General features: G+C 48.4%; 3 protein-coding genes across 8 annotated transcripts in view; all 3 read right to left on the bottom strand.

Annotated features, from left to right (window-relative positions):
- Hgsnat (heparan-alpha-glucosaminide N-acetyltransferase) overlaps positions 1-7,442 on the bottom strand; it is a 32,210-nt gene extending 24,768 nt beyond the window's left edge. The window contains exons 1-4 of one of the 2 annotated variants that reach the window (XM_087588668.1): positions 7,265-7,442; positions 3,594-3,709; positions 2,593-2,729; positions 2,076-2,197 (exon numbers count right to left, since the gene is read on the bottom strand). Coding sequence is in view for 1 of the 2 variants with exons in the window: in NM_001402470.1 (NP_001389399.1) it covers positions 2,076-2,197; positions 2,593-2,729; positions 3,594-3,709; positions 7,265-7,355 (466 nt within the window). In the remaining variant the exon portion in view is untranslated. 2 annotated transcript variants of the gene reach the window in all.
- The window catches only part of Erich1 (glutamate-rich 1), a gene marked incomplete at its 5' end in the record, with an annotated part of 52,793,804 nt that overhangs the window by 9,500,357 nt on the left and 43,266,860 nt on the right, over positions 1-26,587 (bottom strand).
- On the bottom strand, positions 14,371-24,769 carry Pomk (protein-O-mannose kinase). 6 transcript variants are annotated; one of them, XM_087588395.1, is made up of 7 exons: positions 24,729-24,769; positions 24,031-24,164; positions 20,934-21,024; positions 20,504-20,667; positions 20,096-20,232; positions 19,279-19,565; positions 14,371-16,745 (listed from the first exon to the last, which is right to left on the bottom strand). In XM_087588395.1, exons 6-7 carry the CDS (start codon positions 19,555-19,557, stop codon positions 15,975-15,977), a joined length of 1,050 nt encoding a protein of 349 aa, XP_087444521.1. In that variant the 5' UTR covers positions 19,558-19,565; positions 20,096-20,232; positions 20,504-20,667; positions 20,934-21,024; positions 24,031-24,164; positions 24,729-24,769; the 3' UTR covers positions 14,371-15,974.

The raw sequence follows: 26,587 nt of genomic DNA, 5'->3' as shown, positions 1-26,587 counted from the left end.
CAGCGACCAACCTTCCACTTGCCAGGACCTGGGTTCTCACTTCAGCCGAACAAAAGCCGTATTCTGTTTCACCTACTAAGTCACTTCTTGTTTTGTTAACGTATTTTAGACTCCAGACAAGATGCCGCTTCATCCCTACGTCTTCACTATGTTCATAGTAGGTGTGGGTCCTGGAGGAGGTCTGGTCGCCTCCCTGAAGAGAATACAGTCCCACATGGAAAACCTCTATGGACTCATGAGAAAACATCTTCCAGGGTCAGTCGACAAAGCAGCCAGTTCTCCTCAAAACCATCAAGGTCGTGAAAGACAAAGAGAGGCAAGGGACTATCTCTCACTGACCGGGACAAAGCAGTTTGGACAACTAAATGCAACATGGGATCCTAGATTAGATCCTGTGTGGGAGAAAGGACGTTACAGGCGGGTAAGGCCTGCGTGGCTAAGGCTGACAACTGAATTCCATGCCCAGAGCCCACATAGTAGAAGAAGAGACCCAAACCCTCCAAGTGTCCTTTTATACTCCACAACGTGTGGACTCTGGCACCCCCCAACACAATCAATCAATCAATCAATCAATCAATGCTTAAAAGAGCAACTTGAGAACTTTAAACAGCTACAAATCAGCTTAAATGTTAAGTTCCTGGTCCCAAGAAGTCTATACAGGGTGATTATAGCAAGATTACATTGTTTAAAAAATATGCAATAAAAAAAGAAAAAAAAAGATTACATTGTTTAAGAGCCTAAACAAAGGCAGGTGGAGGGTATTCGGAAAAAACTTTTTGTAACATTTCTATAAGCCTAACTTGTTTTTCACACAGTACCACACAAAGCCACCAAGAGCTCTTTCAGTCTCAGGAGGCACTGCCATAGCCGGGCCATGTGACAGATGTGCACACTGAAGAGGCACTTCCTGCTGCCGACCATGAGATGCAGATTTGCTGAGCTAGCAAAGGCCTGTTTATCTGTTATCTGAGCAACCGTGTGGGTTCCAGGCTCAGGCTTAGCAGCAAGCACCTCTACTGCTGAGCCGTCTTGCTGGCCCTCGAGCGAGAATTTCAATTCACACCCAAGTCAAGATTGGGGGCCCCCGTTACCCCAAAGGCCACTTAAGTATGGTTTTAACTTTTTGTCTTTGTTTCATAAGAACCCTGCAGTTTTCACACCGTTTGCATATGCTATTCTTCACTACTTTACCGTGTTCACATCTTTTTACTCTTGGTGTGTATGTGTAGGTGCATGTGTCTAGTCTCTCTGCCGTGGAGCATTGAACTGGATCCTCAGGCTTGGGGCCAAGTGCCTTTCCCTGAAGAGCCTCAATATCCTTTTAACCAGTTAAGCTGTTCCCCAAGTGCCCCTTTAGTATCGGCCCTACATTCTCTTTAAAGTAACATCGCTCAGCTTTCCGTGAACTCATCAATGCCACAAAGATTCCTCACTGTCCCTTAAAGAGCATCTAACACACAGTCCCATCTCAAGAGGGCTCAGGGTGACAGCAGAGCTCTGGAGAATGAAGGATGCTTCTTACTGTAAAGGAGCCTCGACTGGATGCTGACAAGATTCACAGGAAACATTGTGTGCCCTAAGTCCCCAACCAGAAAGCTAATTGCCCTAATTCTAGTTTCTTTCCAGTGTGCTTAAAACCCATATGCTTGGGGTTGGGGATTTAGCTCAGTGGTAGAGCGCTTGCCTAGCAAGCACAAGCCCTGATTCGGTCCTTAGCTCTGGAAAAAACAAAAACAAAAACAAAAACTCATACTTTTTTTTAAGTAAACCTAGCAATATCAAAATATGGTGTTGCATCACATGATTTTCTTAGTTAATATACACGGTAAGAACATCAAACCGGGACTGGAGGTATAGGCCAGTGTTAGAGCAAACGCTTTAGCGTGTGTGAGGTCCTGATTTTAATCGTCAGCATCCAAAAGAAAGAAAACTACAGCTGTACCACAAACGAATGACAGAGATAAGATATAATCCGTGCTTTAAATTAATGAGCACACCATGAAATGTCAGAAGCAAGAAGACTGAAACCTTCGAGAACAAAAAACTAAGAAACCAACGAAGAAACATGTACTTACGAAGGTTACTGTCCACTGGATTCTCATTAACAACTAGGTCACAGGCAATGTCATCGGCTCCGCTGGAAGCGTGCCGTACCAAAAGGGAATAGTTTCCAAATTCTCCAAATTTGTATTCTAGCCTACAAGGAGCAGGCAAAACGACAGCAAACAGTTACATGAAGAAATAAGGCGACAGACCAGAGGTTCTCAACCTGTGGGTCAAGACCCCTGGGGGGGGGCTGCATATCAGATATTTTGTATATCAGATATTTACATTATAATTCATAACAGTAACAACTGTCCATAACAGTTACGAGGTAGTAACAAATATAGTTTTATGGTTGGGGGAGCTCACCACAACATGAGGAACTGTATTAAAGGGCCGCACCATTAGGAAGGTTGAGAACATCATCATCAGCAAAGAATGATATGAAATCTTATATATGAATCAGGAAGATTAAGAAAAGTGAAACCCATGTAGGGAAAAAAGAAAACGAAGCAAACTTGAGTTAGACCATGAGGAGCAGGCACGGACCTGCAAGCTGCTCTCTCTTCCAAGGTAGAGTTAACCTGCAGGATGGACCCGTGCTGGGTGCTCACAGAGACAGCTTCAACGCTTGGCTTTGCAGGTTTTCGGCCATGGGAGACGTTCGCCAGAGGCTGGAAGGTGCACTGGTGAGACAGAAGCCAACAGACGCGGTGTCAGGTGCTTTCTGAGTAGGCGTTGCTGTTGGTCAAAGGCAGGGCTGGGCAAGGCTAGGCAGCTGCTTTGTCATAAGTTACCCCTCTAATCCCGTTAGAGGTTTTGAAAGTCTCTCAGTTGTGGGGGGAAATAATATCCAAGGGAAAAATTCCTAACTTTTCCTTCATACTTTCTTTTTTTTTTTTTTTTTTTTTTTGGTTCTTTTTTTCGGAGCTGGGGACCGAACCCAGGGCCTTGTGCTTCCTAGGCAAGCGCTCTACCACTGAGCTAAATCCCCAACCCCTCCTTCATACTTTCAATGTTGCAGTTATTTGGATAAAACTTACCTAACTTAATATTAAAGTAATGGCTGCCGTCCAGGATGGAACTGAACAAGGTGTTCATACCTACTGTCTACAGGTCTACTTTCCACGACTTAATAAATACAGCCCACCATTACAGCTAGCATTCTATTGTTTTGTTTTGTTTTTTTTTATTGTTGTTATTGTTGTTGCTTTTGTTTTTGAGACAGGGTTTCTCTGTGTAGCTCTGGCTGTCCTGGAACCTTCTTTGCAGAGCAGGCCTCGAACTCACAGAGATCCACCTATCTCTGTCTCCCGAGTGCTGGATTTAAAGGCATGTGGCGGCACCATGCCCGGCAGAAAAAGAAATAAATAAAACAGGATAAGAAACATCCTTCAGTCATGGCCAAGCGTTCTCCCTTGACCATATTCTATCTAGTTTTTAATTATGAACTGTCTCCTTACGTGGGAATATGAACGGAACAAGAAATGGCTCAGGACTGAGAATGTAGCAGATGAGGGGCGAATGCTGAGGACGCATACATTACGTACTTGGTAGCAATATTCAGACTTCCAGTATATAGTTAAGCTTGTTCCCAGCAGTTCATTGTGGATAAGCAGCAAAGCCTGGTCCATCTTCAGCTCCACGTTCCTTTTTTCATCTAAATCTGGTAAGGACCAGAAAGAAAAGTTACAAAATGAAACCAGTTGAAGCGCCCACCAGAACAGTGCCAGAGACACAGGAGACCGAGGACAGCCAGCTTCACCAGCATCTATATCTTGAGCATGTGGGGTCTCCAGCATGACACCCCACATGTGCAGATGTGTGAGTGTACAAGGACACATGCACATGCTCTTTTGCGTGGATGGCTCAGTTCTACCTGAGGATCCCATCAGGATCGTCCACATCCAGTATGTGTGTGTGTGTGTGTGTGTGTGTGTGTGTGTGTGTGTGTGTGTGTGTGTGGACTCTGAGGTGGTAAAGGTCAGTGAATTGAGTCTCCCCATGATAGGACATCTAAGCTAGGTTATTTTCCATTTTGCAGAGGAATGAAGCTCACAGCGTTTTTTTCCTCCATGTCTACAGCTATTCAATGAACTCACCGATCTGAACCGAGAGTCTACAATTCCCTTGTCTAGACTCCACCACATTACTTATTTGCTCAGCCAAACAGCTTGTTAGAAATGCAAGCTGCAGCTCTATCTCTCCTAGAGACATCAGAGGCTTGGCCTTTAAGAGCACTGGTTGCTCTTCCAGTGGACAATAGTTCGACTCCTGGCACCCACATGAAACTCACAACCATCTAGAGCTGCAGTTCCGGGAGAGCTTACATTCTTTGGCCTCTGCAGGCACCAGGCGTGCACACGGTGTGGAGGCACACATGCATGCAAATCCCCCACACGCATTAAATAAAGTGAGGAGACACAAGATGCAAATGTGCGTAAAGACTCTGACAGACCAGAGTAGCATCCGTGAGTTCCAACCCAGTGGAATATCAAGACCAAGATCCAACCAAGCGCCCAACCTGACCACCAGCACTTAATACCCAGCAAACAGTGGTGGAGCATGGCCACGTGCACTGGGACTACGCGATCTACAAACAGTCCAGCCCACACCTACAGCTCTCCCAGGAACACAGCTACGGACAGACGAGATCATCTGCCCTCAGTGCTATGCCTATCTGCACTTCCCAATCGTGTGCTGTGACCACAACCACAGCCTCAACCCAAGGCCACGAAAGCCAAGAGCAGCAGCCAGGCCTCACGGTGCAACTGACTGGAAGAAAGACACAAATACAGACCACAGCCCTCCCGAGTCACACGTGCAGGTGGGGGAGACTCCTGGGCCATTCTGCCTCTTAGAAGTTTGAGACCTCTTGCATCCCATCATGCTGGTGGGAGATTGGGAATCTCCTAGTTTTAATGGCACATTCGAAAGGGGTTCAAAGTGTATGACAAGACTGAAGGGCACAAAGGCTCCCTGCTCCAGAATTTAATCAAGAGGTACTTGCTTGATGACATCAGTAAGGTGACACGAGGATAGTACTCATCTAGGGACTGGGGTGTCTCCCCTTACCACATAGACTCCAGGAACTGAACTCTAGCAGTCGCGCTTGACAACACATTTACATTTAGATAGACAGACAGATAGATAGATAGACAGACAGACAGAGATAGAGATATAATTTAAGAATGAACTTCTGTAAGGATTTTGAAAATGCTAATGCCATCTCAAAAGTACTATGAAATTCCAGTCCTTTCCCGTGTGGCTGGTTTATGACATCAGTGGAGACCAAAGACTCATAGCTGGTAACGATGATTTTCTTACTGTGTACATCTCAGCAGTCTGATACAATAGATTAGCCCTTTTTCTCTCCAGCTGGGGCTTCTCTGCATTGCAGTGACTGGCCTTAACTGTTGGGTTCAAGGTATCCTCCTGCCTCAGTCTCCCAAGTAGCTGGTGCTCCAGGCGGGCACCACTGTGTGACCTAGAGATCAACCAACTTGCTCTAGGTCACGAAGATCTGGGAGGCGGGTATAAGCGGAGTTCAGTCAGCTGCAGTGGTTAATCTCCAGGTTACCACACCCCAGACAAGAAGTGTACCTGTTCTATACCTCTGGTTCCCCACTAGCCTTTGGATTGCTCCCTCATTTTTCAATTTTTCAGACGGATAAACAGAAAACAGCACTCTGAGCACGTCCTCCCCCTATACTGTGAGCTTTGGAATACTTATTTAACCGCTTTCCTAAACCCAGGTATTTTTAGTTTGTGTGTGTGTGTGTGTGTGTGTGTGTGTGTGTGTGTGTGTGTGTGTGTGTGTGTGTGTGTTTATCTGTCAAATTTTTCTTTTTCATTTCCCCTGTTCATTTTTTATAAATGTGTTTGGGTGCCTGGCCTGCATGCACGTAGGTATAACACATGAGTGGCCAGTGTCTTAAGAAGCCAGAAGATTGCATCAGAACCCCTAGAACTAGAGTCATCAAGTTGAACCCTGCTATGGGTGTTAAGAATTGAACCCGTGGGGTTGGGAATTTAGATCAGTGGAAGAGTGCTTGCCTAGCAAGCGCAAGGCCCTGGGTTCGGTCCCCAACTCAGAAAAAAAGAAAAGAAAAAAAAAAAAAAAAGAATTGAACCCGGGGTGTTATCGAACGGCAGCCAATACTCCCCCCCCCCCTTCGAACCCAGGGCCTTGCACTTCCTAGGCAAGCGATCTACCACTGAGCTAAATCCCCAACCCCGGCAGCCAATACTCTTAACTGGGAGACATCTCTCCAGTCCACCGTTCATCCTCCATGGTCTTCCTTTTCCAGTGAGAGTAACTCCCTGTGCGACCACTCTTCTCCCTTCCTGGACAGAAGAGTTGTTATTTCTACTTCTAAGTCGTTAGTAGTATTTTACCCTTAGATTTCCCATGTGGGTTTTAGCCTCACAAAGATCTTGACATTGTTACTTTATAATTTGGGAGCATGCAGAGTCCCTCCGACCTAGCTGAACATCAGAATTCCCCGGTAAGCTTCAAAAGAACAGAAAAGTTCAAACACCCTGACCAGATCCCAAACTCAGCATAATTTTCTTTTAAATTTCTCCTCCCAAGGACGGATTGTAGCTGCAAATTGTAATTTACACCTTTCTTTGCACTTTTTGCATTATTTCGATGTATTTTTAAAGTTAGGAAGATGGAGGGGTGGTCCACACAGGCAGCATATTCCAACTCTGATACAGAAAAGGGGATGGATGGATGGATGGATGGATGGATGGATGGATGGATGGATGGATGGGGAAAAGGCAGGTGACACACCTTGCCAGATGACAGGCCCTATCCTAAACAATGCTGAAAGGTAAGGGGTGAGGGTGGGGGGAGGGAGAAAGGGGTGTCCACTTGCTTCAGTCCTGGACCCAAATTATCCTTTCGACCGGAGTTTGTGAAATGGTGTGGCAGGACCCTGTGGACCTTCAGACCCGAGTTCAGGGAAGTCCCAGAATTCCTATTTTTTCACCCTTTACCCTGGTGAGTTCGGAAATGGACCGGGCACCCAGCCCAAGGCCCAACAACTGGACCTGGGAAGCCAGACCGGGTCGCAGCTCCCGCGACGCCGGCACTGCGGTCTACCCCAGCGTGGAGCCGGCGCCGCGCTCAAGTCCTGCGTCCCGAGGACCGAGGGGAGGTCCCGGGCAGGCCCACGCACGGTCCCCGCTGCCCCGAGCCCGTGCGGCCGCTCACCTGGCTCCGCCCGGCGGCCGGGGGCCAGCAGCGTGGCGCTCAGCACCGACCCGGCCAGCAGCAGCAGGGCCAGCGCCGGGCCCGCGCCCATGCTGCCCGCAGCCTCTCTGGGGGAGCTGCGCTCTGTCCCCGCAGCCGAGCTGCGCTCCTCCGCCCGGCGCCTGCGCGAGTTCGACCCGCCCGTCATTGCCCGCTCGGGTGGCGTCATAGCTCCTGACCCGCAGGGGAGGGAAAAGGAGGGCGGGGGAGGGAAGGGGAGGGCGGGAGAGGGAAGGGGAGGGCGGGAGAGGGGAGGGGAGGAGAGGGAGCGGAGGGAGGGGGAGTGGAAAGGAGGGGAGGGCGGGGCCTTCCCTTCCTAGGCCTGCCGGGTGGAAGCTTCCTAAGCGCCGCCCAGCTGGGAAAGTGTATGTCCCTTAGTGTCCTCTCTAGCACCTCAGAGGGCAACCTCTACCCGTCGCAGTGTTTTCTGTCCCATTGGGAGAAGAAAAATGCAAGAGCGCTCTTTGCTTTCCCGGTCATCCACTCCCTCACCATTTACTGTACGTTCTAAATTCTTGCATCCTAGCTTTTCAACGTACAGATGAGTGTCACAGGCCTCTGCTCACCTTCTAGGAGAGTCCTTACTAGTAAATATGACTGTAGAGCTTCCCCCTTACATGCACGAACTCTGGGCGTTCACGACCTAGAGTGAATGATAGACCCCTTAAAAGGTTTGGCCTTGAACAGGTTGCTGCAAGTCTGTGGAGGTTATAGGTGCCCGGGGAGGAGGACTGTAAAACAGTACTGTCGTCGTATTCCGCGAGAAACCATCAGATGTGAAAGAGGACAGGCGTGATATCTGTCATAAAATTGTAGCTGCAAAATCGTGTTTGCCCTCTGAATGGCGGTCCACCAGAGAGCATCAGGCCATGCGGCAGTGGAAGTGAACAGACCTTCCCTTTTCCACACGTGAGAGTCTTACATAAGACAATGGAGGGGAACAGGGTGCGCATAGCTTTGTAATAATGTTCATTTGCTCTCTGAGATGGACTCCCTTTACAGATTCAGTGTGGCAAAGGATCATACATGCAACCTCATCAAAGGAATCACACTCTTTACTAAACACGGCAGTGGTCACAATGGTAAAGTATAGAATGGATCCCAAGATTTAGTGGGAAAAAGGAAAAGCAAGCACAAGCTGAAAAGTTTCAGGCTCCCACGACACAGAACCCAGTACTGAACATGTTTCTTAATATGTCTTTGTAATAGGCTCCCAGACTTTAGCACATCCCATGCCTTAGTGAAGGAACCATTCAGGCTATCATCAGCAAATAAAACATAGCACCTGCCAACACAGAAACAAAGGCCTACTCCATCAAAGTCCATAGTTCTGGGAAAGTCTCTAAAGGTAATAACCTTGTTTTGGCTTCTGGCTGACTGTTCTTGTAATTGAAGTATGGCAACCCAGGATATACTTTTGTGCTTAAGAGTTCAAAGGCCAGCTAATAAGGACTTCCTATTGGCTTAAATCCAGGTCTGAGTAGTCGTCCCTGGTGGACACAGTGCACGTTAGAAATATGTTCTGGATCACAAAGAAAGAGACCATCCCTGCACCTGAAGTGTCTGGACAAGGCACACTACTTTACTCTTGATCAAGAGTGTGCTCTGTGAATCATACTCAAACACACCAGGATAGAAATGAATTTGGATTTTATTGTAACTCGGGGAGTGGCTGGAGTCCGACTTCACAATCTCATCCAGTTTGCTAGTCTGAAAAAACTTGGCCCACAGGAAATGAAGGGGGAAGAGGAAAGGCGGTGCCCTACTAAGGAAAAAAAAAAAGAGTCACTGCTCCAGGCCGTTAAATGCCTAAAAATAACTGCACGGGCCTTTGTGTAAACAAAGGGTTACTCGGTAGGGAGGATTAAAACATTTTCATAAAAGTCTTACAAAGTAAGGGATTTTAAATTTAAAAAAAAATTCCTTGTCCTAAACACATTTTATATTGATAGACACGATTCATATTTGATATTTGTCACAAATGGAGAGATAAACATTATAATCAAGCAATGATTAGGAGGGAGAGAGCAGAATGTCAAGCCAGTGTCCCGGCAGGCTCCAACTGGCAGCATGGTTGTTAGGCTGGGTAGTGAAGAGGTATGTGGGCACACCCTGCATCATTTTAACATCCTTTGTTTGACCTGCGTGATAATTCTAGAGTCCTGATACAAAGACCGTGTGGTTGGTGCCATGCTGGAGGGACAAGGGGCTGAGGCAGCATCTGACAGACACTGGAAGGGCTTTCCAAGACACTGACAGTCACAGTGACTCCTTGGGGGACATTAACTTGAGGAGGGGGGAAGATTGTAATTGATCCAAAACTTATACCTGGATGTCAGTGACTGGGAAAAGGATTTGATGGGCCCCAAACTCTAGGCTGTTCCAGCTCACTGGTGAGTGAGCTGTGAGTGTCTTGGTACTAAGGCCTCTGGTGTTATAGCCTCAGATACAAAAAAGGCCTCTCTCAGGATTTCTCTTGCTCACTTTCAATAGTGTGGGGTGAACTGGCTGGAAGAAAGAAAGAAAGAAAGAAAGAAAGAAAGAAGAAAGGTAAGGAGGGAAGGAGGGAGGGAAAGAAGGAAGGAAGGGAGGAAGGAAGGAAGGAAGGAGGAAACTGGACAGAGCAGCCAGCCCAGAGTCGTGGCTGTCTCCCAGTCAAAGCAGCAAGAAGCAACTGAGCCTTCAAGAGTGACCAAAGAAAGAAAGGACAGAGACTATAAGACACAACAGAGAGTTGGTTTTAAAAGGATAAAAAGTTTTAAGGAACTGGAGAAGAAAATCTGCAGGCCCTGGATGCCAGCAAAGTCCAAAAAAGCACTGAGGTTTGGGGGGCCAAGAGTTCCAGTCCTCGGACCTCGAGCTCTCACACCAGCCTCTGGAGGGGGTTGCCAGTAAAGAGTGCTGTACCTGGGGATTGTAACATGGCGGGGGGGGGGGGGAGCTATGGCTGCCTCCTGCTGCTCCAAACTCTGGGGGGAAATTAAGTGAGGTGATAGCAACCCTTGCTGAGCTCCCCTTGCAAAGCCACAAACTCTACCCAGACAGAGCAGAAGAGCTCTCAGCCTCCAGTGTCAAAGGAGGGGAAGGGAAATGAGTTCCACAACAGAGCTCAGGAGGCGTTCCCAGTGAAGGACCACAGGAAGGTGTCACAGCTCACAAGTGTGGCCTGAGATCACTGTACTCCACACTTGAATGGAGTCAGGCACTCAAACACCTAAAAAAACAAGAGAGAGAGAGAGAGAGAGAGAGAGAGAGAGAGAGAGAGAGAGAGAGAGAGAGAGAGAAGAAAAAAGAAAGAAAGAAAAAGAAAAAAGATAAAGAAAGAAAAAGAAAAAAAGAGGAAAATATTAGAAAGAAAGAAAAAAGCAAATTGCTAAATTCCATGCAAATCCATTGAATTTGTGATTACTATCTTAATATAGTAGGAAAAGATGTCTTCAATAAAGCTTACATAGAAAAAATAGGTGTCAGAGGAAAATCAAAACTGATCTCGGAGAACCTGTAATTGTGTAAAAGCATAGGCACACTGAATTAGGGTTTCACCTGTGGAGAGACCCCGTGACCAAGGCAACTCTTATAAAGGAAAATGTTTAATTGGGGCCGCCTTACAGTTCAGAAGGTTAGTCCATTGCCATCAAGGTGGAAAGGCATGGTGGCCTTCAGGCTGACATGATGCTGGAGGAGGTGAGATTTCTACATTTTGATTTGCAGGCACCAGGGAGAGACTGCGTCACACTGGGCATAGCTTGACCATAGGAGACCTTAAAGCCCACCCCCCACAGTGACACACTTCCTCCTACAAGGCCACACCTACCCCAACAAGGCCACACCTAATAATACCACTTACTTTGAACCAAGCATCCAAACACACGAGTCTTTTTCTTTCTGTTTAGTCAACCCCCTTGCCCTCCCCCCCCCAAACCCCTCATTTTTGCCTTGTTCTATGGAAATAGAGTGACTCTAGGTTTCCATCTCTGTAATATCTCTCCTATTCTTGTAGTCTGCATTAAAAAGTAAAATAAAATCACATTGCATAATTTTAAAAGGTCCTAAAACGGTGTTAGTGAATTAAATGAATAAAGAAAACAGACGTGCTTAATGGTTGTACATGGAAATTCAATGGAATAAATGTAACCAGAATTCAACCTGAAACTCTGTGCCTCAACTCATAACAAAAGGCCAAATGCAAGGTTTTTGAGAGTGTAATAACACACTGAAAAAAAAAGTTCTCTTTCAGAGTCTCTCTCCGCAGTCCTTATTTCATGTTTCAGACATAATAATGAACATAATAAAAATTGTGTGGCAATGAAAAGAAACATATGTGGGTCTTTGGGTCAAGCGGTGAACAGCAGGAAACTGATAGATGTCTTAAGTAATGACCAGGAGAATGTGCATCTCCTGGGACACAGGTTACCAGAAGATACGGCTGGGTCCCAAATCTCAGGGAGACCAAGTGGATGCAGATGGGCTGGGTCTGTCAGACTCAACAGTTCATCGTCATGAGATCTTTGAAGAGATCACTGGTTGGGTGCCCAAGAAAGCCCTGGGCATCACCTCATCAAGACATCAATGCCGGTCTCAGGGGCTGAAGCTTGTCTCTGGCATCAACTGACAAAAGGTAGAGATGCCATGAGGTGCCCATGGAGTTCTGCAGCAAAGGGTCTTGGAAGAGCTGCTATAGACCCCCAATTTCCAAATCACTGTGGTAGATCGCACAGGGCTCCATGGGGCTCTTAGAAACATCACTCACGGGGGCTGGAGAGATGGCTCAGCGGTTAAGCGCACTGGTTGCTCTTCCAGAAGATACAGGTTTGAAACCAGGACCCACGTGGTTCTCATAACTGCCTGTAACCCCAGTTCTAGGGGATCCAACACCCTCCCCTTGCCTCCACAGTACAGCACACAAGTGATAAAAGACATAGACGCAGACAAAACACTCTCATACATAAAATAAATAACAAAAAACCCTCAAGTGTTAAAGAGTTAATACTTCCTGCTCTTGGGATCCAGGTTCGGTTCCCAGCACCCACATCAGGTGGCTCACAACCACCTGTAACTCTAGTTTCAGGGAAACCTATAAAAGTGTGATTTTTCCCCCTCCCTTCTATATCTGAAATAATTCTAAAATAAACTTTTTTTTGGGGGGGGTAGGGATTAAAAAAAAAACCATGCCAAGACTTTTGGAGTATTTCCAACGCCTTCACAGAAGCATGCGAAGGCTCAGCAGATCACGAATTTCAGCAGTTACAGCAACATCATTAGTCACGTTTTACTTCTGGTGCTTCCTTTTTTTTTTTTTTTTTTCCTTCCTTCAAATTTTTGCCAAGCACAGTCTTTGTTAAGAAGAAGAGTGGGCCATAAGTGAACATGGCATCTATGGAATAGGACAAGGAACTAGGATTCCGTAGTTTACATTCTCGTTTGTATTCGGGGTCCTCTCTGGACTTTGAACTTCAGGATCGTTCCTTGTAAATGTCCCTGAGGTTGGCTACGGTCCCATACGCACAGCTGTGCATGATGGGAAAAGGTGCACTCCACGAGCTCGCGCCCTTAGCCAGAGATGTGATTACGGAGTTACCTATTTTTGTAACCACCCATTGACTCTTGTTTCTTGTTCCAACAGGAACGGAGCTTGGAATGCAAAAGCTGCCCTCAGGTCTGGCCTGTACCCTTCCCATTAATTATAGTTTGAGAGAAATCCCAGTCTGGAAACTCACCCCAGGCGCTGAACCAGCGTCTGCATTTTAACTTTGTAATGCAGCCCACGGCTGGCCTAAGGAGGGCGCTGTGGTGTCAATGTCCAAATGGTATCAGTTCCTCGGAGGGTTCTGATTGGCTGCCTCCCACTGACATATGCACTGCATTTGCTTACAGACTGCAAGGGAATATAAAGGCTTGACTTAACAAACCTTAACTCAAAACATGAAGAACAGTCACTGTCAAACGATGGATCCCACAGTTGGCCTCATCAAGGGAAACGATCAGATACTCAGCCTTGTGGTCTGTCTTCGAAGGTTTTCCCTTTGAGTACAAGTCAATAGCGTGTCCTGTTGAGTTGCATAAAAATCTCCCGCTGTGTGTTCTCAGCACATTTTATCACTTCCAGTAGTCGTCAGTCCCTCTTCTCCAATCCTGCTATCCCCCTTCACACACACACACACACGCACCTTCCCGTTTCTATGCTTTGAGAGCTGGGTGCTCCAGACACAATTACACAACAGGCTGTCTCTTCTGCCAGTAGCTTCTCCCACGCTGTTTTCAAGGCAAGGTACAGCATGCACCAGAATGTCATTCTTTAAGGCTGATGAATTCCATTAGATGGATATACGTACACTTTATTATTGACCAACATTTGGGTTCTTCTTCACCTTTTGTCTATTCTGAGTAGCTGTACTGCCAATGTTAATGGATAACGTGAACAAGTTTTCTATCCTACTGGGTTTATCCTTGGAAGGACTGCAGGGGCGTGTGATAACTCTATTTAAACTTTCTGAGGAGCTGCCCGACTAGCAACATAGCAAGGGTTCCAATTACTCAACACCTTGGTCAACACTCGTTAATGTCCTTGAGCCGATTGGTTTGGGGGTAGTTTTTGTAAACTCTAAGTGATTGGAGTAATGTGTGCTTCAAGGGCCAGCTCAGACACTCTGTGAGTTCACCATGGGGTATAGAAGATGAGGCAATGCCACCATCGACACCTATTTCTTTTACTTCTACCTCAAGGAGGCAATGTGTCCCAAACGTTGTTCCCAGAGGAGGAGGAGGGAGGAGGAAGAAAAGGAGAGGAGGAGGAAGAGTCCGAGGGAGAAGAGGAGAGGGAGGAGAAAGGAGAGAGGAGGAAGAGAGGGCGGCAGAGAGGGGGAGGAGGAAGAAGAGATAGAGGAGGAAGAGCAGCAGCAGCACTGAAAACTGGTTACAAATTTGAACTTCAGTCGAGATTTGAGAAGCTAGAGGCTCTGAGGTGGGCCCCATTCTGTGACTCAAGGAGAAGAGGCACCTTATGAGTGACCAGTGACACATGTCAAATTTCTTGTGTCTCCCAAATAAGGATGCCAGCACCACAGGGAGACCTTTTTGTTTTTTATTGGGGTGGGGGTGGACAGGGCCATGGTCTATAGCCCAGGATAGCCCTGAACTCTTGGATCCTCCTGTCTCCCAGGTGCTGGAATTACAGATGGGCACCAGCATTCGTGGCTCCTCGATGTTTTAAAGAACAGTCACGCAAGCCCAGGGTAGGCTCAGTACTTTCTAGTACAGAGGGACACTGGATGTGAAACATTCACACAGAAAGAGACTCCAGGTCAGCAGGAATTTCAAAGCACCCTCCAAGGCAGGTAAGAACGTTCCTTCAACTTGCTGCTCCAAACATTTCTAGACATCGACAATCTCAAAGGCATGCTGCCATGGTGCACTTTTTTTTTTTTTCTTTTTTTCGGAGCTGGGGACCGAACCCAGGGCCTTGTGCTTGCTAGGCAAGCGCTCTACCACTGAGCTAAATCCCCAACCCCGCCATGGTGCACTTTGACTTCTTTGAAAACACAGATCAGAATGTTTTCGTTTTAATCTCAGGTGTGGGACGTGGGGCTGCTTCAGGTTGTTCCCGACAGCTGACTATGATTTGCCTGGTGCTCTAGCAGGGGTGTGGTTCTGTCAGCTGCAGAGAGTTCCTTTGATTGCGTGATGTTTGGAATTCTGGGGACTTTTCATAGGTATATAAATGCTAGGACCCCCGGGATGGGTTGTTTGTTGTTTGCTGTTGGTTGCCATTTGTGAAGTAGCAGGAAACAAGAGATCAGATATCCCGACAGCAAAGATCAGATTTGCTTCAAGGAACTCGATGCCCCTTATCGACAGGAAGTAGTCTAACAACAACGTCACCCGCTCTCCTTTCTCTGTCTTTTCTCTCCTATCCAGTGTTAGGGGGTTGAAAGGGAAGAACCAGGGTGGAAGAAAGAAGAACCCACAAAGTGCCTAAAAGCCATACATACTTGGCTCAGTGACAGGAGACAGAGTAGGAACGTCACAGAAAACCATCACCAACGCTGACAACGACCTCACTGACAAGAAAGAGGGGCACACTTCTGGCATCCAGGATGGCCATTGTTTGAGCATGAGTGTGTGTGCACATGCTATGGTCACTGTTTGAGCATGGGTGTGTGTGCACATGCTATGGTCACTGTTCGAGCATGAGTGTGTGTGCACATGCTATGGTCACTGTTCCAGCAAGAGTGTGTGTGCACACGCTAAGGGTCAGATCCAAAGCTTTGTACATAACCAGGCCAAGTGCCCTGCCACTGAGCTAAAACATCCCCAGCTTCTAGGAGAGCTTTTTGAATTAGGAGAGATGGTCTCTGAGGAACTAGTGGGTTGTGTTTTGTTTTGTTTTCCACAAATAGTCACTGAAAGATGTCTGTTTCCTACTAGTGTATAAAAACTGTTCCCAGGGCAGGCAACATGTCTTCAAGATTGCCATTTGATCGCTCCCTTTGAACTCCCTTTGACCTACCAATCCTGTTCCCAGGAGAGCAAAACACTCAAATGTGCCAGCATAGAGGAGGGCATCCGTGGCAGAATGGCCGGGGTCAACGTCCGTCCATCCAAAGTTCCTCCTCCATCATCGAGAACAGCTGGGACACCAATCAGCCAGAAGCCATTACTCAATGGTGTATTTTTACAGCATTTCTTTCGTCTGCGACATCACGGTATCTCGGAGGGAGTGGAAAACCTTCTGGTAGGCGTCTAGAACGTTCTGAGCGGTGGGTCTCTCTGCAGGGAACTGGTTCTTACACGCCTTATGGATATCAAACAAATGGAATCTAACCATGTCACTCCCTTCCACGTGCCCCAGAAGGAAACTGGAGACGTCCGGAATCTTCCAGATGTCAATCTTCTCATCATAGGGGGGCATGAGGTCATCTTGGAAGGGTGTGTCTTCTCCGTAGGGCCACAGCTGCTCTGGGGCCACGAAATCCCCGTGGAGCTCCCTGTGGCCACACTTCACAAGTACCCTAGAGCCGTGGTCCACCAGGGGCAGCGCGTCCAGGTCGTTAGCCACAATGCTGAAGTTACTTGTCAGCAGGTACTGGGACAACGTTTTGGGCAGGTCGTTAGAGTCACACATGACCCGCGTGCCCAGGGGGCTGTGGTGCAGGTAGTTAATGATGCTGACGTACTCCACGGCTAGCCTCAGCCTGTGCTGCCAAGTGTTCACGTCTCGGTACTTTGAAAGGTTTAGTGTTTCTTCCAGGTTGCTCAGGGAACCTAAGGGGTGGTACTCGGTGAGAATTGTGCCGTCTTCTTCACAGAAGCCGGCCAGTGTGACCACGTGCTGGCTCTGTAGCGACGTCAGCATCCGCAGTCCATGTAGGAAGTCCTCCTTCATTTCCAGCCTGGTGAGCCGGGAGAGAGCGACTTTGTGTTCATTCCATTCAGACAGAAAGACCTGAAACAGGGCCACAGAGAACGTCATTCCTTGACCCCTCTCCAAGGCAAGGGGAGAAACACACACTCCCTAGGGGGCAGGTGTGGTGCGGAGGGCGTGGAAATGACCCACACTGGGCCAGTCCCTGTCGTCCCAGAGCTAAGGACAAATATACCACACTTAGCGAGGTGAACGGCTAATGGATGGCCAATGAAGGAACGGCAGAGTCAACGGGGAGATCAGACTCTCCCAGGGGCTGGAAGAACCCGAGAGCTGTCGTGTACCATGGCGTAAACGAGCACAGTCTGCTCTTGGCTGACAGAAGGAGAAGAGGACTCAGGACGATCCCCCGGTGTATGCCTCGAGGTGGAAAGTGATCTCACACTAAGGGGGAGAAGCAGGCCTCACAGAGGAGATTACCAAGAGTTCCACACCGAGTCAGCTCTAGTGATACCTACTTGTAATCCCCCAAACTCAAGAAGCAGAGGCAGGAGGATGACGAGTTGGAACAGTCTGCGTTGTATATCGAAACTCTACTTCAAAAGGGCAACAAACCAGAGTTCCGCACGGGACATACGGGCATGTTCAGAGAGCTCCAAACAGAATCGTCAAATAAACAGTTGGTTGTGTGGATCTAGGACTCAGGGACAGAGGCTAGAGGGGGTTTGTAAATACATAAAAGCAGCAGGTGGTGGTGGTGGCGGTGGCAGTGACGGTGCTGGTGGCACACACTTTTAATTGTAGCATTCAGGAGGGAGAGGCAGACGGATCTCTGAATCCAAGGCCAGCCTGGTCTCCAGAATGAGTTTCAGGATAGCCAAGGCTACACAGAGAAGCCCTGTCCTGAAAAACCGAAACAAACAAAAACAAATAAACAGACACAGTAAAACCCGACGAGGTCTGGCTACCAGATCATATCTAGAGACACAGAAAGATGCTTCCTCAGCCGGCTGTGTTCAGTCCAGACAGCTATGTATTGGGGGACAGGCCCGTCCTATGTGGTACAGGGTGTCTGGCAACACCTACAGCCTTCACCCACTGAACGCCTGTTACAGCTCCCCTGTCCAGGAGTGACAACCTCGAGAGTCTGTGCACACTGCTATCTCCCTCCAAACGGTTGCTGGTTGAGAAACAGTCGGCCATGGTTGGGAGAAGGGAAGAGAAGTCAGGAAGGGAGCGAACAGGAGCGAGGGCTGAAGAGGGGAAGCCTTGTACACTCCTAGGAAACCAGAGTCCCAGGGCGAGAAGCAGCTGGGACCAAGCTGGCTGCAAGGACTAAGGAAGAGGAAGGCCATCTTCGGCTCACACTTAGCTGGTGACCTTAGTAGAAGCTTCCTGGAATGTGGAAGTCACACTGGGGAAGGGTGACAGTGATGGAGGGCCCAGGAGGTGGAGGTGGTGAGCGGAGTTTCCCCGAGATGAAAACAGAGCGGCAGCTGCAGGGTGCTTCTTTCTGTGATGTGGGCTTACTTGTGCCCTGACAGGAAGGAAGGGTGGGGTGGGGACCACTGTATACGCAAAGCCGAGGGGGTCAGGAGGAGGTGTGCAGGGAGGAACAGACCGCCCGCCCAGGAAGAGGGTGAGGATGCCTTCCGTCTTCGGAACTCATAACGTAAGACCGTTGGCTAGGATAAAGGGTGAGTGTCTGAAAAGGTATCTCAGAGTGGGAGCACATCACTGCTCCCCCGCTGTGCTACACTGAGGGCTCAGAGCCCTCCTTAAGTCTACATGCTGTCTACCCTGCTCTACACGCTGTCTACCCTGCTTGCGTTTTCTCCCAGAACTAGGTAACCTTGCAACTGAAGACAGCATACTCTACCACTGGGTACCACACCTTTTTTAAAAAAACTTACTATACCCTAGGACTTTCTTCTTGAAACCAATCGGAGTCCCCACCTACACCTAATGGCCACACTGTTAATAAACTGTGCTTCTCGCTTGCCTAGCAAGCACAAGGCCCTGGGTTTGGTCCCCAGCTCCGAAAAAAAATAAATAAATAAACTGTGCTTCTGAAAATATGTATTTTTCACACAAGGTCTCACATAGCCCAGGCTAGCCTTAAATTCTCCACACAGTCAAAAATGGCCTTGATGTAAGTGTTCTTCTAACTGAACAACATCCTAGTCCCTCTCCTAAACGTATCATTTCCAGGCTCTCATGTGATCGTGCACTTTTACACTGTCACCCTTCCTCCAGACGGTTTAACTCTAGCAGAGGTCCAGATCTGAGAGCACTGGGCTCGAGAACAGACACACAGGGCCTTCATGGCTCTTCCCTATTTGCTTTTTTTTTTTTTTTTCCTTTTCTTTTTTTCGGAGCTGGGGATCGAACCCAGGGCCTTGAGCTTCCTAGGCAAGCGCTCTACCACTGAGCTAAATCCCCAACCCCCCCCCCCCCCCATTTGCTTTTAAATCCAGTGTTACGCTCTGCTTCCCCGGTTGGCCTCCAAGTCCCGCCACAAACCGCGTTGCCTGAGAAGCCCAGGTACAGCAACAGGTGCCAGGCCGCTCTTCCAGGGATGATACCGTGGAACGCAGCGCGCAGGGACACTCACTCTCTTCACGGCTCCTTCCCCAACGAGCTTCAGCTGCCTGACTTCCGTCCTCAGCTCCTCACAGGACAACCAGCGCGAGCAGTTTCTCATCCGCCCCATTCTGAAGTAACCCGGAGGGCAGCGCCGAGGGTCCTCAGTAGCTCGCCCAGGGGAGATGAAGAGATGATCGAGGCAGACGTAGAGGACCACGTTCATAAGGGCCATGGCGAGCAGTAGCCCCATGCCCCGGGGGAGCTCTCTGTGGGTAAGACCATTCCTGGCTCCATGTTGCTGTCCCATGTCAGTCCCTACGACAGAACAGGAGACAACAAGTAGTAAGCACCATTGTCTGCTTCGACTTTCACGAAGGTCTCTGATGCCCCTGGCGGGCTGGAGGAGGCCACACCCACTCATGGGTTCTGTCAGCTTCAGTGCCACGCAGGCTTGTGTGATGAACTGCGAGCGTGAGCGGCTCAAACAAACGTTATTCTTCATTACAAGCTAGAATGTAAGTTCTTCCAGACCAGCTCTGGTCTTTTTCTGCCACCCTAGGTCGACAGCCTGAACGTTTAGTAAAACATAAGCAAAATATGTATTTGCGGGTCTGGGATAGAAGATGGACAGAGGTGTGGGATCGTAAGCCCACAAAGGGCCCTGAAGCTAGCTGAGAAGTAAGGGTGCCCCTTGGAAGTTACCCAAAAGCCCCTGAACAAGCTGGTGAAATAGCTCAGGGAGCCTCAGGTAGGTGCAAGACCCTGCCCTCCAGCCCCAACCCAGCAACGACAAGATATTTAGGCTCTCTTCTTTTGTGTCTCAGGGGATTGAACTCGGGCCTCACTTATGCTCGCTGAGCAGCCCAGCCCCGAGGGACAGAAGCAAAGGCAGCTCTTCTGCAGGTGCACAGGGTGGCTTGGGGTGGGAAAGGCCTCCAACCGCAAAGATCCTGGCAGTAAACTGGGTTAACAGCTGACAAACCTGCGGATGACAGTAACCGTGATTTCCTGAAGAGAGGACTCAGGAAGACAATGGAAGTAGGGACCTAACGAATCCAGAGCAGGGCTACCACAGGCCACGACAAGGGGGGCACGATGGAGCCACGATGGAGGGGCCTAGATGGGGAGAGACCTGGGATACATCCTCAAACCAAGGATGCTTGGCCCTCCAAGTGCTGGACAGAGATGTTCCGAGCTGACTTTCAGGCTCGGGGGCATGGGGACCCCGCATCAATAGTGACAAAAAAGGTTACCTTCAGCAGTCTCTTTTTCCTCCCAGCAAGGCCTCCAACCACACGCCTGTGTCCCTCAGTGCCCTGCTTGGCTCCCCATGGCAGCTCACAGACTCTAGAACTCCAGTCCCGGGAGATCTGAAGGTGCCTTCTGGCCTCTGCAGATACTGCATTCACATAGCACGCTGACACACAAACACCCATAGAGGAGAGATTAGAAGGGGGCGGGGCGGAGCGGGGCAGGGCAGAGCATATAGTATACATACTATAGTGTATATATACATATATAGCATATATATTATATATATTATATATGTGTATATATATGTACCCAATATATATCTATATATACTGGGTACACTGGGGCTCCAACCCAGAAACTTGCACAGCCCGTGATACCCGCCCCCAACCTCCCTTGATCTCTGAGAAACAATTGAAATGTTACATATACCAATGGTGCACCTCTGATGTCCTCATTCACACCGAGTGTTGGTGAAGCCTCATGGTTGTTCTTTCACATTCTCCATTTGCGGATCTGGGAACTGGGGAAGAACAACAACTTCCTAGGTGCTCACTTCAAAAACCTGCTCTTGAAGTTCTCTAAGCAATCTGGATGAACACTGAAATGAGGCCCTCTAGTGGACACAGCTGAACTCTGTCGTTTCCCTGTCATTACAAGTGCCCAAATTCTCAAGCTTTTGTGCTGGAATTCTGCTGTGGGAGAACAGGGCAAGAACGGTGTGAGAGGGGAATTCTGGGAGCTTGTGAGAAAACTCCTCCAAGGAAAGGACCAGAGGCTGTGGCCTCAGTTTCTTAGAAACACAGAATCAGTCTTGGAATTGCTCTCATGCTTCCCAGATGAGGGGACAGGAGTGGATTTACTTCAGCTGTTATTACTCACGGGCCTCTGGGGAGGAATGTTTTCTGCCACATGCGGCTTGACCTGGTGATTGGACACTTTACCCAGATGACTCTTCTTCTTCTTCTTTTTTTTTTTTAACTGAGCTGGGGACCGAACCCAGGGCCTTGGGATTGCTAGGCAAGCGCTCTACCACTGAGCTAAATCCCCAACCCCCAGATGACTCTTCTTAACCCTCAGAGTCTGATGTTCTGAATGAAGTTGGTTACAGGGTGAGACTTTGATCTGCCTCATTTTTAGGACCTGCTCTCCCAGGCTCACACACCAACCAGAGCGGTAAACATTCTTCTTTACAACTAATGTTTTTTTTTTTTTAAAGCACAGCCTTGCTGTTTTAATTTCTTAAATGTTATTTATTTATTTGAATATGAGAAGATGACACCTGCTAAGGCATACATGTGGAGGTCAGAAAACAACTTGTAGTGATTGGTTCTCTCCTTCCACTAGGTGGATCCTGAGTGTTGAACTCAGGTTGTTGGGTTTGGCAGCAAGCCCCTATCCCCACTGAACCATCTTGCCAGCCCACCACACTGTATTTTAGAGATGCCATCTACTGTACTTCATTAGTTGTGACTGATTCTAGCACCATTAGTGAGATAATTCCCCCAACCCCAGTCTTACTGTATAGACAGACCAACCGTACAATCAATCCTCCTGCCTCACTCTCCAATGTGCTGGAATTATAAGCATTCACAACCACCCTGGTGTGAAACACAGTTTGTACATATTTCTTTATGTGTGTGTGTGTGTAAGAGACAGAGTCTCTGACAAAGGGTGATCCTTCCAAACCACAGATTTAATCCCACTCTCACACCCGCCTGCCTGGGGAATGCAGGCATTCAATATTCCCACTGTGCCCTGACAAACAAAACTCTTAGATGAGTCCTGAGTGGCTAGGGATGTAGAACATAGTCTATGCCAAGATGCACTGCCTTGGAGAACACGAAGGGGAAAGTAAACTTCTGGAGCCCAGTACTGGTTCACCTACTCTCCACACACTCACGCATGCACGCACACACACACACACACACACACACACACACACACACACACACACACACACGCATGTACACATGAATGCACACATGCACTGTGCCGCACTCCAGCCCCCAAACATTCCTAGGTGCTCAAAGAAACCCTTTAGGAGATACGTAGGCCTTTCCCCTCTAGATTACACGTTCCTTGATGTTTGTCTTCTGTTGTTTGGTTCCCCACTGTCTGCAGTGCCTCTCGCGGCAGGGACTTGAGAAGAATGCACGGATTGGCAGGTCACGCTGCACTTTTCTGTGTTTATGGTCTCTGGCACGCACACTCCTGTTGTCCTTGGCTTTACTCATGGCCCCGGTGTCTCTTTTTTAGTCTATGGGGACCTGTCTGTCCCATCATGCTTCTCATCCACCCATTTCTTCTTGCACCCAGTGTCACCACACCAACACTATAGTTACATCTTCCCAGTGTCAAATCTCTTTCAACCTCTCCCTCATCTTACCTTGACCTTACCTGGGTGAATGCAAGCTTCCTGGACCCTAGAAATCATATAGTTTTAGGAAGGAAAGGATGGCGGGCTGGGCAGACTGCTCAGTGGGTAAAGTGTGAGGACCCCAGAACCCAAGAGAAGCCAGATGTACCCATAATCTCATGGATTGTAGAGACAGAATAGTCAGAAGCTGCCAGGCCAGCTAGCCAGATACATGGTGGGACATCACAAAGTGACACCGTTTCAAACAAGGCAGGAGGCCAGAGCAGCACCCATGCTGTACTCTGACCTCCACATGTGTGCCATGACACACCTGTGAAACACGCACATAGGAGCACACACTTTTGAATGTAAAACTGTCAGCCCCTTTCCGGGGTTTTGCAAGGGATGTGTGGCAGCACAGAGAAGCTGTCATATATACCTCCAGTCCCCTTCAGTTTGCGTGAGAATCTGCCAAAGGCCTATTCATTAAAGACTCGGTCTTGGCTGTTGGCACTACCAGACGGCAGCAGAACCTTGAGCAGGCAGAGTCTGTTACAAGGAAGCCTCGGAAGGTAACAGCGTGCCCTGGAAGGAGCTACTGGGACCTCAGCCTGTGTCTCTGTGCTTCCCGGGTGTCAGGAAGTAAGATGACCTCCCCACTCACGGTCTTCCCTCCTTCAGTTTCCCTTTCCACTGCTCTCTCCAGCCATGATGTGTATACTGAGCATGGGCCATAAGCAAAGGTCACAGAACGAATCCCATGATTGATCCCCAGTAAACCCTTCCCCTTTAAAAAGCTGACGATAACAAAAAAAGCCGGCACGCTCCAATGCTACCAGCATCACGGACAAAACGCTGCAGGAACCTAGAATTCATATTTTTAAATTTGCTTATTTTATACGCATGAGTGTTTGCTTGCACTCACATTGTCCAATATGTGTTGTGTGTGTGTGTGCCTGGTGCCCCGGGGGTCAGAATAAAGCGCTGGATTCCCTGGAACTGAAATTATGGACAGTGGTGAGCCATTAGGGAATCGAACCGAGGTCCTCTGCAACAAGGCACACAACACATGTGGCTCTTAACCACCAGCCATCCCTCCAGCCTCAGAATCCACATTATCAGCTCTATGCCGAACCCTCATTTCTTGGCAACTGGTGTGTGTTAACTCACCTGTTTCTTGTGGACTGCCCAGAGCTTAGAGAATATGTGTAGCCGGCTGAGTAGGAACGTCTGGCACTGTTTAAACACGACGGCTAGTTGATAACGGTGAAAAAGGACCAGCGGCTGTATGCTCACTGCTTAGGCTAGACAGGGAAAATTAAGTGAACTGCCAATGTGCAGATAGTTTATATGATTCGAGAAGGCGCTGGTGCCACCAATTCGGTTCAGACTAAATCTCACTTCCCGGTAACTATTTAAATATTCTGGATGTTATTTAGTTTGTGCAGGCGAAAGGGCGGAGGCATCAAATTTACTAAACGTCTAAAATTGGGTTTTAACAAAGAAGTGGGGAGAGAAGTGAGAGGGAGGGGGGAGAGAAAGCGAGGGCATGGCGGGCAGTCTCCGCTCGCTCACACAGTTCAGTAGCAGCGCCCGGTGCACGGTAAGCACCCTGAGCGGGTGTGCACCGTACGCACCCGGAGAGGGGTTCTCGGTGAGCACCCGAGGGGAGTTGCACGATGAACACCCGGAGAAGGGGTGCACGGTAAGCACCCGAGGGGCCGCTGCCAGCACCAGTTTCCAAGTCTAGTCCCAGCTGAGCCCCATGAGAGCCCACTCTGGGGCTGGGCCGGGAAGATGGGGCCGGGGGTCGGGTTCGGAAAGGCCCCGCAGAACCCTGGCCCACCTCACTACGCCCCGGAGCCTACCTGGAGACCACCAAATCCGGCTCGCATCCCAGAACGCCTGCGCGGCCGGAAGCGGTCGGAGGCGAGCGTTAGGCTGCCCTCTGGTGGCCGCCTCCCGCCTCACACTGGACGCCCGCGGCAGTGTACCCTCACCCAGCCAGCCCCTGGTTCTGGTTTCCTCTAGCCAAATTGGTAAACGCCAGGAAGCAGCAGCAGGGTTGAGCCTGGGGCTGAGGACCTCAGAGGGTTGTTTCCCCGATCTGCAGTTCTACACTCTCTGCAAAGCGGCGGCTGCCAAAGAGGGATCGTCAGAAAAGCAGCATGAGAAAATCGCAGACTGAGCCTCAGTGTACTGATGCCTCTGGATTTGATAACTACACGTAAAGGTGACTGTGGAGCTTCCACCTGAGACGCAAAGCTGCACTTCACAGACTTCAAGCGACGTGAAGGCTGGAAGGTCTTAATGTGTCACGAGAGGGGTAAGGGTGGGAAATGGAAAATCAGACATAACACCACCTAATTTGTTGTACTTAAAAAACTGATCTACTTTCCAGATTCGAAATCAAGACAGTACAGCGTGCAGGTTTAAAAAAACCATCTGTGTTTATTATCCAAACGATGAGTGTTAACTCGAAGCATGCACCTTGATCAAGCACCAGAGGAGTGGGGCAAAAACAAAACAATTCTCAAAAAAAAAAAAAAAAAAAAAAAAAAACCCAAAACAAAACCCTCTAAGCAACCTTTGCTTCTCGGACTGACAAATGCGTGCCTATGTGGTATGCCAGAGAACTCAAAGAAATGATAGAAAGACTCGCTGGAAATTGTGATCTACCTAATATCAATGCTATGAACTAAACTCAGGTAGTGTGGAGCCATTTCTCCAGCACCAAGGATATTTATTGTAGAAAATATACCTGGATGTATAACAGCAAGAAATAAATTACATGAAATATATACACATATATGTACATATACACATATACATATGCATATATATATGCCATTAAGAACACTGTTCAATGAATAGTTTCCGTTTGAGAAGCTTTAAAACCTCTGGTGACGATGGAGGTAATGGCTGTAAAATAATGTGTATGAGATGCCATTGAAATACCCACTTAAAATGGCTAGGATAGGGGCTGGAGAGATGACGGCTTAGTAGGTGAGAGCATTGGTTGCTCTTCCAGGGGACCAGGGTTCCAGTCATCCACTTGGCAGCTAACCACTGCCTGCAACCCAGTTCTAGAGGATTAGACCTTCTGCCTCTGCCCTCTGAAGGCACTGCACACAGTGGTGCTCAGACATATAAGCACGCAAAGCACATCAAGTAAAATCCAAAACAACCTTTTACAAAATGAATAAAACCATGAGGGGTGTTATATACAGTTTGCTAGAATAAGAAGTGATGCTGTAGGGGCCTGAGAGGGCCAGCAGGTCAGGGTGCTTGCCGTCAAGTCTGACAATCTAAGTCCGAGATCCCTAGGACCCACATGGTAAGGTGAGTAAGGATGCTCACCGTGTCCTTTGCTCTCCAAATGCACATGCATGGACACACGCGCGTGCACACACACACACACACACACACACCCAAGTGACATTAAGTTATGCTGTAATGATACGTACTGACACAAAGAGATATTCACAACACATGGATGTGGTGCGTTTGGTGTTAAACAGCCTTCATAGGCTCACATGCCTCTGCGGTCCTCAGTGCGGGAGGCTGGTTTGGAAATAAGGGATTCTTTATTAACAGGCTTCGTTTCCTGTTCTTTGCTTCCTGAGTATGATGGTCCAGGCAGCCATCACATCCCTGCCTGCTCCTGAATCTTCCCTGAAATGATAGCCTGTAAGCCATTGGCATAACCAGCCAAAGTAATAAACAT

This window comes from Rattus norvegicus, chromosome 16 (genome assembly GCF_021556685.1).
Source record: "Rattus norvegicus strain SHRSP/BbbUtx chromosome 16, alternate assembly SHRSP_T2T, whole genome shotgun sequence".
Lineage (NCBI taxonomy): Eukaryota > Metazoa > Chordata > Mammalia > Rodentia > Muridae > Rattus > Rattus norvegicus.
Note: the sequence above shows the minus strand (reverse complement) of the source record. Positions and strands in the feature narration are given on the sequence as shown.

Bases quoted from the DNA above. Each gene is read 5' to 3' on its own strand.
- Pomk (XM_087588395.1), bottom strand. From the start codon at position 19,557: ATGGGACAGCAACATGGAGCCAGGAATGGTCTTACCCACAGAGAGCTC. The intron at 16,746-19,278 runs GTGAGTGTCCCT...GCCCTGTTTCAG, and splicing joins GGGAAGGAGCCGTGAAGAGA to GTCTTTCTGTCTGAATGGAA.